Raw genomic sequence first — 14,971 nt, forward strand, 5'->3', positions numbered from 1 at the left:
TATTATCATTATCTTACTTAACAGTAAATGGTATATTATCAGTGATGGATAAATGGGAAAATTTAAATTCCCGTTTTAATGCAATAAGAGATTTAAATGTAGTCATAACAATGTATGTATTATATATCGATTATACAATATTTACTGAGGATTTGTATCAAATAAATGATTTAATTGAATCAGGTTTGCATAAACACAAAGATTTAATAATAACAGATGATGCTTATAGTATAATAAAAACATATAATAAAGAAATTTATTATTTAAATAAATTAATATTTTATATGACTTTTTTCATTGGTGTAGTATTAACAATGATACCGTTATCAATATTAATATATAGGTTAACATTTATTAATAATATTAAAATTGATTACCTACCATTGCCTTTGGCAATGTATTTTCCAGATGGTTTTTATACAACAAAAATATATATCTTAAGTTATGTATTTCAAACAGTATCTATAATAGTAGGAATTATTGGAACTGCTTATATTTGTATTTTGAGTAGTTTTGATTGTATGAAAGTAGTTGTAAATGATATCGATTTATTTTGTTCAAATTTAAATAATATGCAAGTTATTTTAAATAACATTAATGATGATACAGTTTATAGTAATGAAAAAAAATTAAAAATATATTTGAAAAATTTGGTGAAACATCATGTTGATATAATTAAGTAAGTATCTCCATGTTTTATAAAATTAAATTTAAAAAAAGTTAATTGTAAAAGTTTCTTTTTATATTGAACAGTCGGCTGCTTTATTGTAGCAGGGGTTTTGTTGCTATTACTGGTTTTCAAAATATTTGTGAAATTGTTCAGTATATGACCAAAGCAGAATGATAATATACTGGTAACAAAAGCTGTCAGACTTATGTTGCTAAATATTTTTAAGTAATAGTCAACTAAAAAGCTAATACTGAATTAGTTAAGGAGTAACAAAAAGAGATAGAATGAGAAATAAATATTTATTTTAATTATATGTTAATGTATGTTTGGTACCGTAAACATTATTAACACAAGTTAAAATTAGGTAAAAAATAATATTTGTAATTGCAATAATAAATCAACATCAGCAACACCTGCAGGAGATGGCTATGAAATAAGTTAGTCATCCAACATATCGCTGCTGGTTGCAATGCTCTCGTGTCCACAAGATATTTCTATAGGTATGACCAGTTAATATAACTTAATACATAATCTATTCTAAATACATAATCTATTTACTGTTACATTCCTGTACTATCTTATTAGCACCCTGATTACGTGTCCAAAACGTATGTATAAACTATATTGAACCTCATTGCATCATAATAAACAAAAGAATCCTTCATAATCATCCTTACAAATAAAACTATTTAACAGAAATTGCCATCCTTATTCATACAACCTTCAGCAACATGGAAAGAAAGATAATAATTATGGACCCCTCAATGATGAAATCTAGAATGTGAAGTAACAGAAAAAGGTTTTTGTTGTTCCAATAATCATATTCCTATTGGATATCATTTCACAGAAGTTTTATAAAACTCTCCCTTAGTTATATTTTTATTTCTTTATCTGTACAATGTATAATAAAAAATAATCCATCCCTGGCTCATAAAAATAAAAATATTAACCTATTTAGTTCAATGACTTGTCCCCTTCAAAGTAGGTTGCTCCAACAGTTATCCGTTTGTTGGGAGTTTGATTCCATTCTGGAGTAAGAAGCATCCATATTGTGAAACCATTCCAATTCATGTTTCCAAGCATCCATCCACATCATGAGGATTTTCCAGTTGCCATTATCCCAAAACTGGGGTCTCTTGCATTAAACAGCATATCTTAGCTAATGAAGAACAGTTTTCTAGTATTCTTTATTGACAGTTTGTTCTTGAGAAGCATACTCATAATGAACCATGCCTTGATTATCAAAAAAGACTGTCAGTACGACCTTCATTCTCTTTTAAAAATTCATCATAACAATGCTCCAACCCATGCATCACAACTTATGCAGAGTTTCTTGGGAAAGCATGGGATCAAACAATTTTAACAGCCTTATTTTAATTTTGGTCTCCTACCTAAGCTTAAAATTCCACTTAAAGAAATGAGATTTGAAGACAGAGGTGGGATCAAAAGAAATGCAACAAGAGGACTTGTGATACTCATTATAATTGATTTCCAACAATAAAACATTGCTGGCATAATTGTGTTGTATTAAAACGCTGTATTTTTAAGTGGGTAAGTCACTGAACGAAATACGTTAAGTATTTCTGTTTTTATGAGCCAAGGTTGGATACTTTTTGATCATATCTTATATGTAGCTTCAAAAATCAGTTATTTTACAACAGTTTGAAGACATTTTAACTTTAATAATAGGATTAATCAGTACCTTGTTTAAAAACCATATCACTTCCCATCTAAAGACATGCTAAGTAGTATGATAAACAGCAAATAAATCACCTAGAGTCTGCATTTCCACAGTCCAAAAATTCTGACATTTATTATAGGATTCTGCTTCTCAATAAACTAAAGAAATATTGTTTAAAATCTTTAATTTGTATTATAATCTTTTATATACTTGTGAATAATAAATTTAACATTTGTACTGGTAGGTAAAACTGAGGTACGTTTTCACTGTACCCTGTAAAAAAGTTTGCATAAAGATGGAAATAATATTTCACCTATCTTTAATCCATTTTTTTGTTTATAATTGTTATTAATGAATTTAAATAATTTTTATTTGTAAATAAACTTAATTGAACAACAGTATGGGTTACTCCTGAATGATCTTTATTTTAATCGTGTGTTTTGAATTATACTAATGTTGTAATTTATTAGTATTTCTGTGGCTGAAGTATAGCATCAGCTACTTACCATTTCCAAAAATTGTTATTTTTATTTATCAAGATGAGACATATTTTTGGGAGATTTGGTTGGTGAAGAAAGTTTTGAGTGATGAGGAGTTGGCCCAATGTTTTAATCCCTAACGTGGAGAATCAAGGACTCTTCTGTTAGGGTTAACATACCCAAGTGGAGATTTTTGTTTTTAGGCATTAGGAACTTGTCTTTTCATTCTCTTTCATCCTGCTACATAACAATAATTCACATACAGCCACATATCCATGGAGTTAAGCCAAGGACTCATGGAGTAGTATTTACTGGCATAATAATAAATTTATTTCTTTAATCATCCTGCTAGTTCATTATTAGATGGTTCTTCTGTGGTCGCACTTAATATTTGTGAATTTATTTCATTTATGTCTATACACATTATGTTAAAAAAAAAAAAAAATTTCATTGACATCATCACTAATCATCAACAGTAATTTGAAAGTCATGGTTTTATTTTGATAACATGTCAACTGATGCTAACTTATCATTTGCTTTTCAGAATCGTTTTTGTACCATAATATACGTATAAATTAAATAATTATTAATTATTCTTGCAGGCTCTTTGTCTCATTTTTTACCATTTGGCTAATGCAAGCAGGAATAAAAACTAAATTAAGAGATACCTTGGTTATTGGAAAGCTTTATTAAGAAGTTTTCTGAATATTTATTTTACTTGTTAATGTACAAGTATTGAATAAGTAGCTACTGTTTTGATGATTTATGGGTATATGTGTCACTGACATGCAGGGCCAGCCCTAGACGGTAGGCAAGGTTGGCAACCACTGCAACTGCCTAAAATTTAGGAGTGGTAAAACCGCCGGAACTAGAGCGCAAAAAAAAAACACACACAACCCACAAAAATAAATTTTGATTACTTGAATCTAGAAAACGATATTATTTACTATTTATTAGTACAGTAATATTATTATTCTAGTTTTGCTTATTGTTTTAAAAATATATTTAAATTATCTGTGAAAATAGTAGATACTAGTTTTAGTTTATAAGTTCAATACATAAATTTTGTTTTTCAATAAAACAATTTTCCATAAAACTGTATTATTATTATTATTGTCTTAATTCAATTATATGTCTGATATAATTATTATTTTCTGATTAACTTGGTTTTTTTATAACGCTATGTTTTTCTGAAAAATGTTAAGTTTTTTGAAGCTTTGGGGGGGGGGGGGGCAGCATTTTTTGCATTTGCCTATGGCAATAAAATTGCTGGGGCTGGCCCTGTAACATGACAGTGATACATATAATTCAAACAGTGTTGAATTCAATAGTTCTCTACTTCCAGTAAGAACTACATTTTGCTCTGACTAAAGTCAAAAAATCTATTAATAAATTAAATAACATAGTAAATTTTCTAGTGAGAAAATGCTCAAAAGAAATATAAAATGCGTTTTAACTGTTCCATCATCAGTAGACACAGACAATACTGATGATGATTGTTTAATAGTCAAAATGTGCACTTATTTTTTAATTTGTTTGTTAATGGTTTTTGAATGTTTTCTCTTTTTCAAAATTAATTTCAGTGAGCATTTAGATAGCTCTCTCATTCTGTTTGTGCTCGATAAATTCTCAGAGGATAATTTATTGTTCTTTTTAAACGCCACTTCCCTATTAGTACTGCTCAGAAGTTAATTAGCAATTTAATGGATCATGATTTATTATGGATAATATCCATTGAAAATTGAATATAGAATGTTATTAATACTAATAATATCTTATTTTTATTTTGTTTTCAGTAAGATAAAAATCATCAGAGAAGGTTTAAAAATTAAGACTTCAGCAAGTAGCCATGCATTTATTATACAGATGTGTATATGTATTTACACTTTAGTTCAGGTAATAAATATTAATTATCCTTAAAAATAAGTATACTTTAAAAGAATAAGTCATCCTTGAGACCCTTTAGTGGATGTAATTACTCTGTAATTACAAAGGGTAATAGTTTACCCTTTGAAAAATATATTTTTAAATATTATTTGTTGTCTGCTAAATTTCAGCCTTTCAGTTTAAAGGATAATATAATATCAATTTGTTTTCAGTTTGATATATAATATCAAACAGTTTTAGGTGACAACATTAGGTACTACCAGTCGGTCACAAAAATAATAAGCATTTCATATCATGCCTTCCTTTCTTTACTAAACCAAATATTAGAATATTAACATGCTAAACTGGTTTACATTTTTAAGAGTTAGAACAGTTTAATGAAATTATTAACAAAAAAAAAATTGAAAAATTTTCAGTTTTTAGTGAAGTTTTTTTAAATGTTTTATTTGAATATTTTCTCTACGTACTTTGTAACTAAGGATATAATTGTAGAACGTTCCCTTTGTTCCAATAAAAAAAAAAAAAAAATATTATTAATTAAAACTTCTAATGAAGAAGGTTGAATTGCTACACATCAAGCCGACTCAGTTGAGTTTTAAGTTGCTCACTCTGTATTTATAAAAAAAATAATTTAATAACTTTTTCTGTTTTTTTAATGTCTTTTTTAATGTTGTTTAATTGAATCAAAGTTTATTGATTGATTTTATAACTAAATTGTGGTTGGATTTGAATTTCCTTTTATGATGGCTGGAATCTAATTGACTGGAGATAAATCCCAGGAAACTGCAGAACATAAAAAAATATGAAATTATAATATTTTAAATGAAATTAATATTGTATAAAAAGCTGTAGGGAATTTATATCTTATACATATAGGTTGAGTCCCAGCAGCCTAACTTACAAAGGGTATGACTGGATTCTGGAAGTTAGATGAAGAAGAGGAAGATGCAGAAAACTTCTTAGCTGCAATTTGTGTTAGCCAGAATAGACTCAAGAGGGATGGAAGAAGAAGCATGAAGAAACTAGTTAACCATATTAACTAGGTAACTTGTAAAGTATGGAAGACATCCATTGTCACTGTAATATTCCCATATAAGATGTAAGATAAGGAGTAGTGATTATTTTATCATTTCGTTATAATAATTAAAATATTTTTTTTCTTTCTTATTTCAGGTTGCCGACACATCACTTAAAGTACAAAATATTTCAATATCAATATCAGCTATATTAGATTTATTTTTGTGCTACAATCAAGCACAAAATATTATAAATATGGTAAATTTAATACTTGATTATTTTAACTTAATTACACACCTTCAAATGTTTAACAATAGTCATGACATATTTTATATATGTTTGTATGTGTATGCATGCCTATTCAAACTTAATTAGTTAAAAGCAGAAAACAATTTAATCAACATTTTGTTTGAATATCTTTGACAAATGTCAATGATCAAGTTAAAATAAAGAATAGTTTTTTCTTTTTCAAAAATAATAAAAAAAAAGTTAATTTTATTTAAAAAAAAATAAAAAATAATTTAACTTTTATCAGTTGACACATCCCAACTACAGACAGCTCTAAACTAAGTGAACTAAGGGTTCTTTTAATAAAATATTACTGACCCTGGAGCCTAAAAAACAGAACAAGAAAAAATGTTGATCAAAGTAAGTTGCGACGTTTTATGTGTTATAAAATTATTATACGGGACAGAAATTAAATCATTTGTATGATGATTATAGTATTATGTTCTTTTTTTATGCGAAGAGGTTTCCCATTCCTTATTTACAAAAGTCAAGGTAATGATATAAATTGTTGCATGAGTTTGTAGTTGTTACAGTTGATATTTTGTTTATTCAGCCATATACTCATCCTTTTTTATTTTTTCTAATCGTAATGTGTATATTGCAATCTGTTCATCTTGTGTTCAATAAGCAACCCCATGGATAAATGATATGAAGATGATATGATTGACATGTAAATGTGGTGTAGTCTTATCAGACTCAGACTGACCATTCTTGAGATGTATGGTTAATTGAACCCTGACCACTAAAGTATGCCAATATCCACTTGACAGTATTCAAATGTGTATAAAAATCTTCCATTAACACTTATATTCTCATTTATCCATTATAGGTAACATTTTTATAACAATAAAAAGAAAAGCCATTATGTTATCAGTAATAATAAAAATAGTAATAATATTTCCATTGCTGATAATTTAAAAGTTTTGGGAGTTTTTTAGGTAGCATTTTTTTGTGGTGAGATTAAATTTATTTATTTTTTAATAAGATTAATTTCTAGTTTTACTTAATCACTAAACTTATTATCATTATTAATATTTGTTATACATTTGTGTATAATACAATATTACACCTTTTGGGCTGCTTCAAAAAATCAGGACAAGTTTACATATTCATTCATTGCCAGTACATGTGATTCAGTAAATAAAAAGTGCTAATATTTTTATGTATTATAGGGAACATAGTCTTTCCTAGAAAAAAAAAGTAATTTACTTTTAAAAATAACATTATTTAGGCAGCAGATTGAATTTATTTTATATAACATAATACATGGAACCACGTGAAGGGTTTGACTGTACTTGTACACTTAGTTATTAATTTTAATAAATTAACTACAGTCTGAAAAATCTTCTGATTAATTGATTAATTTATTAAAAATTAAATTAACAGACATCCTTTTACATATATATAAAAACAATGCTAACTCTGATTTTACATAATTAAAAATTTGAGTAGATAAACCTGAATTTTCTGGGTACCTATTTTTCATGTATATAGATATAAAAATTTAGTGATTAATACCCACAGAATAATTTTTTACCAGTTATATTTATTTATCTTCACGTAGTTGCATCACTATTATTTCATATATTCATTATTTTGGTGTGTTATCTACAATCACTTCTTTTATAAAATTAATTTTATATACCTGCTCTGATCAAGATTTTATATGCTTTCCTGTGATTCTTCCAGGAAAAAATTATGGAGAAGTTCATTTTTATCATTTTTGGTGGAGCCTTCTTGGGCCAACTTTAATTGCAAACTCCTCTAAAACAAATTTGACCAAATTTTTGAAATTTTGCAAGTATGTGCTATACTAAACAGTATAGTGCCCACTAAACAGTGGATGCAAAATTCAATTCTGGTATTCTAGTTATAATATGAATCTTAAAAAGACTAATTTCAGTAAAATAATATACATATATATATATATTTTTTTCAATTTGATTTTTATAATCTGTCAAAACAATAAGAAATTTTTGTAGGTTATGTGAATGGTAAAAATTAATAAATTGGAATATTTCCATATTAGTTTTGAATTAGTAGCATGTTATAGAGTAATATAGTTAAATTATAATTTAAAAACATATGCTAAACAATATTTAGGAACAATAATTGATATATTATTTAATATATCACTTTGTAAACTTGCGTCTATTGAGCGTAGGACCAACTCTCTGAAAACTCTGTGCCTATTTTATCAGTAGACACTTTTAAAAAAAAATAAATTTCTTGTTCTTGAATACAGTTGCCATTAATGCTGGCAAATGTCGTTAGTAATCATGGTTCTTAAGGAATTAATAGCTTTACATAAGGAGATTGTGAATATTGGAGATAACAAGTTTCAAGATGTCCAAACTTATGTACTCTTTCAAGGGTTAGGATGTTAGAATGGCTACTGTTGAACCATCATTCAATTTCGAAAGATTATTTAAAATTAATAACAATTTAAAAATGGTTGGATGTTGAGATGAGTTACGACTATTGAATATTTCTAATGAAATTTGAATATTTTCAAATTGATAATAGTAAGCCAATTTGACAATCATTGCATGTTAGTGATATATGCAAATTGTATATATTTCAAAAGTTTAATGCAAGTTGATCATAATGCAGGTTATATTTATATTCAAATTAAAAATTTAATGATCATTTCAATTCAAATTGAATACATAAATGGCAAATGAATTAGAATCACTGGCTTCAACTGTTTGTGATGTTAGACAATCCTAGTTCATTAATTAGTTCTGCTATATATAATCTGTATAATGTATATCCTGATTTCATCTTAGCATATATTTATTTATAATTACATTTTTTGAGAATTGTAATGAAAGTTTTACTGGGCTTAAAATGATGACTCGTTTGTTTATCTATTTCCACAATTTGTGATCTTTGTTTCTAAGAATAAATCCCAGTTTAAAAAAAAAAATTATATTCCTTGATATGGTATTAATGTAATAGCAGTACAAAATTCCCATGAATTTTATCATTTAAAAAAAGACAATAAAAATCTCATATATTTTTGACCAGTATATTTTTTCTTATTCATATACAAATAATGTAAAAGAATTTGTGGTTAATTTGAATTGAACTTTGACAAACTCTTATCATCAGTGTTTTTTATTCTTTTATAATAAATTTTTTAAATATAATTTTTGAAATCATTTCATTAATTTTTTTTCTTGTACATACATATTTAATTGCAAATTTTCTACATTTAATTAATGGCTTGTTTATTTTGTTTCCTACAGTCAGAGTGTGTATTTGTTAATGTTTTACTTTGATATTATTTATTATGTAATCTTGTAATAAATAATCATTTCTGTATTAAAATTATTATTTTTTAGAGTGATGAGCTTAGGTTTAGTATATATAAATGTTCTTGGACTGATAAACCATTATGGTTTAAGAAATCTTTAACAATAATAGAAACTTGTGCAAACAGAGAATTATCTATAAATCCATTTGGAGTGTACACTATGAATCGGTCCAACTTTGCAAAGGTAATATTAAATTTATTAATTAATTTTAATTGGTTTATATAATTTAAAACAGATAACTTTTCAAAAAACAAATTGTACCAAAGTTTATTGATTTAATTTTTTTCTTTTTAATAATTCACTTCATTTGCTAAGAATTCTGAAGATAACTGAGCAACAGTAACTGAAAATGTTTTTTTTAAAGTATGTTAAAAAAATTCTGTTTGATTGGTCAGTAGTTTTATATAATTAAACTGATGTTATAAAACCAAACTGATGATGCACTCTTACAGTAAATAACTATGAATCATTAGGATAAGAAAAATAATTTCTAAAAGTTTTTATTGTTAAGGTGTGTTAATTAATTTTAATTGCATTACATACAATTGTATTACGTTGATATTAAACATTTTTAGTTTCTGAGCTCATTTATATCCTGGGAGGCGTTGGAAAAATTTAAGGAACTGATTCAGGACATTAAAATATATAAAAAGGTGCAAGTGGACAGATACCCTATCTTAATCCACCAGGTTGGTCTAGTGGTGAACGCGTCTTCCCAAATCAGCTGATTTGGAAGTCGAGAATTCCAGCATTCAAGTTCTAGTAAAGGCCGTTACTTTTATACGGATTCGAGTACTAGATCGCGGATACCAGTGTTTTTTGTGGTTGGGTTTCAATTAACAACCACACATCAGGAATGGTCGAACTGAGACTGTACATGACTACACTTCATTTACACTAATACATATAATCCTCATTCATCCCCAGAAGCAATACCTGAACAGTAATTCCCAGAGACTAAATAGGAAAAAGAAGAAGAAAATACCCTATATTATTTCATTTTCCCTGACAGCTGTTTTATGTTTTTTTTTTTAAAACTATATCTTAACAAATATTTTAATGAATATTTGGTGTATATGTACCCAATAACGAAATAAATCAGTTTAAAGATTTTAATTTTGTTGGCACTTATTTAAATATTTTAATTATTAATAGCTCCATAAATAATATTAACTTTATCAAATTGTGTTTCATTAGATGAAATGCTAAAACTTTTATTGTGAACAAAATTACTTCTCATTTATTCTCTTAAATTGATAAACAGCTGAGATATGGGTGAAATTTATTTATCAATTTTAAATACTGCTGTCAATTTTGGACATATCTTTTTAAAAAAAGTTTATTTTAAGAGCTACTTTAATGAAATTTGCTGTATATGTACCCAACAATGATATTTTTCAATGGATTTGAAAAACGAGGTGTCATTTTGTTTACAAATAATAAGCTTTACATCTTATTCAATAAAATAATTCATATTTACAAATCTATTAATTATTAAACAATTTCAATGGTTGTCATTATGGAATTTTCAAAGTTAACATTTTGAAACATAATTATCTTGTACAAGGTACATGAAACCAGATGCAATTAAAATATCTAAACCTATTTTTAAGATGAAAATTGTTATTAAAAAAACACAAACTTGGTGGATAGAGGAAAAATGTAACAACATAGGACATTTGTTTGCATAATCTTTTTGTTTGTTTATGGTCCTGACCTTAAACAAATAAACTTAACCTTCTGAAACAGTCCCTTATGTTTGGCCAACACCTCTCAGAATATATATATATATTTTTTTTTTCTTTTATTTTAACCATTAATTAAATATCATTATTAAATAACTTGTTTTGAACAATTATTGTCTCGTGATCTCCTATAAAATGATTGAAAATATCAAAATTTTATTACTAATTTAAAGACAAAATTAAAAAAGTAATACAGAAAGTAGAGAACATCTGTTTGTAATAAATTAAAAATGATTAATAATTTTCAAGAATTTTTTTAGGTAATTAAAACAATAAAACTTTATTTTGTTTTCTAATTAGTCACCATTTAAAATATGTATTTTTCATAATATATATATAAATACATATAATTAAGCAGTAGGACCAGGGTGATAAATAATATAATTATTTTGAAAATTTTGTTCTGACATGGCCCTATACATTTTATACATGTAAATGTGTTGGGATTTAAAAATCTCTGTACTAATGTATTGCACTTTTCTCTATTGTTAGTGCATCTTATTATTAGTAAAAGCAACTGCATAACAGTGATTTTCAGTGTGCCATTTATTAAACTGAGAATTGATGTAAATTAATCATAGAAAAGTGTGCTAGCTGCAGTACTATAATTCATTTTTATTGAGTTTCTGTAAGGATATCTGGAATACAAGAATTATTGCTGTTTTTAATTAATATTTTCCAGTTCTTGAAATTTCAAATGGAAATGTTTCAAATATTAGAATGATTTCAGGTTATAAGTATCATTAAAATTATAAAAATACTATGCTTAGAAATAAGAACAAAAAAACTGAAAATGCCTTTAAGTCATCAATTAACACAATTTAAACTTTCATTTAAAAGCTTTCTTACTTTGTTTTGTAAATAATAAACACAATAAGACCACCAGACAAACTTTCTATGTGAGATAAAATAGGATCATTGAAGTCAGTATGACTGGGTTAGGGTTAAACATTGGTAAAAAAATATGTAACTGTTAAATTGAGAAATTAGTCTGGTTTTTAATAGCCTATAAAAAAATTGAATTTTTACACTCGGTGGTTGTTTCATTCACTTTATATTTTTTTTCATTATTTACTACAAATAACTTTATTTTTTCTAACTTTTATGGTTATTCAAAATTAAACATTAAACTGGAAATTATAAATAACATTTTTCAATATAAACCATCATTTTTATTGAGGATTAATGAAAGTTAAAGATTTTGAACTCTGATTTGAATTTTCCATTGATTTTGTAGTGAAAGTCATTAAATTTTCTATAAAATTAGCATATGCATTAATTAAAAAGATTTTAGGTGATCTAAAAGAAGATACTATCTGCTTCTAAAACCGGCATGACAAGCATCCGTAGTCAAAATCTCTTAAGAAAAGTGAGGGTTGAAATTGTTTCTTTCCTTCTTCACAAAGTCAAAACATACTGTTTCATATCAGCATCATTGAAATGGAGATTATCTACTTTTCATTCTGTTCTACTACAAAAAATGGTTGTATATTTAAAATTATTAATCTTAGAGATAGGAACTTTAACTGGTGCCTTTTATTCCTTAGATGCTTTACACATATCACAGCTGTAAACGGACTGCAAAAGGTAGTATAAGTCAACAAATTAATGCAGCCATATTAGCATATGTTTCTTTGCTAAACATGCTACGTATTCATTTTAACATCTTTGCAAAAAAGAATAGACAATTACTAAAAAAAAAAACTTTGACCTCTATCAAATCACCAAATTAATCACTGATGCTAACTTAGTAAAATCACTTGTTTTTATTTAGCTCAATACAATACTTTAGCTTATGAAAAAAAAAAATATTGTTATGCCTTTATTGGCATTTTTAAAAAAAAAAAAACAGAACCATTTAAAAATATTGTCCAACAATTTATTAAAAATATGATTAATACATTTTTTATATGGACACAAAGAGTAAAAAAGTCTTGAATATTCTGCAACCCTCTCAAAGTATACATAAATATAAGGTCAAATAAATTTCATTAACACCTGAATTATAAATGATTCTGTTATTATTTTTTATAATTTATTTTCATACATTTACCAGGCAATTAATAGGATTTTAATCACATTTATTATTTATTTTATAATTAATCAGAGGTTTTGCTCTTTATCAAGGACTTACCTTGGTTTTCCTTGAATCATCTAGGAAAATGCTAGGACAGCCTTTTTTATTTTTAGTCTATCTAACCATTCCTTACATGATGTATCATTTTGTACTGATCAGAATAAAAGCGTTATTTAATTATATCTGTTTTATTGGCAGATGATTTAATTGTCTTTTGTATATCAGGGGATAAAATAGTTTATCTAGGGTTTGATTTGTGACAAGAGTGAAATTCTTTCTCTTATCACATTATCCATAACATTCTTCTTTAAATATATGTGTAGCATATCTGAGGTTGTAATAAATAAAATTAAATGAAAATGTCAATGCTGTATACTTTATTTTATTAAAATTTGGGCAAAATCTATCTGTAGCTTAAATTTAAAACAAAGCATTTTCAGATTATGTTTATAAGAACGTTTTATTCATAAAACATGTATCTAAAGTGTTCTATCATGTTTTGGTACTCTGAATAATGTATTTTTAATACTATTTACTAATTTAACTCTAACATTTTATTTTATTTTTTTTTACAGATAATTAACTTATCATATTCTTATTATAATGTAATGTCAAGTTTTAAAAAATCATCAAAATAAAAATAATTAATAAGTTTACATTAGAAAGAGTCTTCTATTAGTATTGCAAGATAAGAATTTAAATTAATTATTCAGTTTGATTTAATACTTCATGCAAAAATTTCAGTTTTTCATTTGTTTGTTGACGAGAAGATTTTTTATTCTGATTATTAATATATTATATTTTAAGGTGGTGAATTATATTGAAGGTATTCAAAAATTAATGAAAGATTGAAGCATTTTTGACTTTTAAGATGAATGACTTGACAATTAAAAACTCAATTCTTTTCAGTATTTTCTATAAAAGTATTTTGTTTAGCTTGTACATCATGCAATTATTTATTAAAAATATTTTACTGTATTAATATATTTGACTGCAATTTTATAATAAAATTTTATAGTGTTTTATGATGCAATCAGAATTAATATAGCCTTTTTAATAATACTACTCACAAAACTAGTGTACTCTTTTGTGTTTAAGCTGTTAAAATATTATCAATTGAAACTACAAACCATCTGTATATTAATGAATGTTTTTATTATTATATTTTTATGATTAATTCATTATGAGCACAAAATTCTGTAAGCTCATAATATATGTATAATTATATATTACTGTATAATATATACAGTATGTATATATTATATATTATTGTATAATTATATATATATTATGTATAATTACAAATAAATAAATAAACATGCATATACTCATGTGTGTATATATATATATATATATATATATATATATATATATATATATATATATATATATATCTGTACCCATAAAGCAGTTTGTCCTGACTGACTGATTCATCAACACTTGGTAAAAACTATGATAAATTGATGAAAATTTGAATACATGTTCTTCATACAGTGTAAGTGCACACTATGAAAGGATCTTCTGAAATTCCAAGTTTAAAGGGTTAAAATGGATTTTTTAACTTTTTGAAACCCAGTTAACTTTTTTAATTTCTTGGTAACAGATGAAGATAAGATATCAACTTAGTTTTGGTGTCTGTAATATTCAAGTGAATATTTTTTTAAAATTTAGATTTTTTGATATCTCTAGTTAGAGGTTTAAAATGGACTTTAAATTTTTATAAACTGGCTAATACTTTTTAATTTTTCGGCAACAAATGAAGATATCAACTTGATTTTTTTATGTCTAATCTTCATCTGAATATCTA

The 14,971-nt window shown here is 25.7% G+C and overlaps 1 protein-coding gene across 1 annotated transcript; it reads left to right on the top strand.

Moving 5' to 3' along the window:
• The first annotated feature begins 4,630 nt into the window (after positions 1-4,630).
• Positions 4,631-14,067, top strand: LOC142333442 (uncharacterized). Its single transcript, XM_075380544.1, has 4 exons — positions 4,631-4,726; positions 5,891-5,992; positions 9,370-9,525; positions 13,740-14,067. Exons 1-4 carry the CDS (start codon positions 4,697-4,699, stop codon positions 13,800-13,802), a joined length of 351 nt encoding a protein of 116 aa, XP_075236659.1. The 5' UTR covers positions 4,631-4,696; the 3' UTR covers positions 13,803-14,067.
• The last annotated feature ends 904 nt before the right edge of the window (positions 14,068-14,971 follow it).

The sequence above is a fragment of the Lycorma delicatula genome, chromosome 12, assembly GCF_047948215.1.
Source record: "Lycorma delicatula isolate Av1 chromosome 12, ASM4794821v1, whole genome shotgun sequence".
Taxonomy (NCBI): domain Eukaryota; kingdom Metazoa; phylum Arthropoda; class Insecta; order Hemiptera; family Fulgoridae; genus Lycorma; species Lycorma delicatula.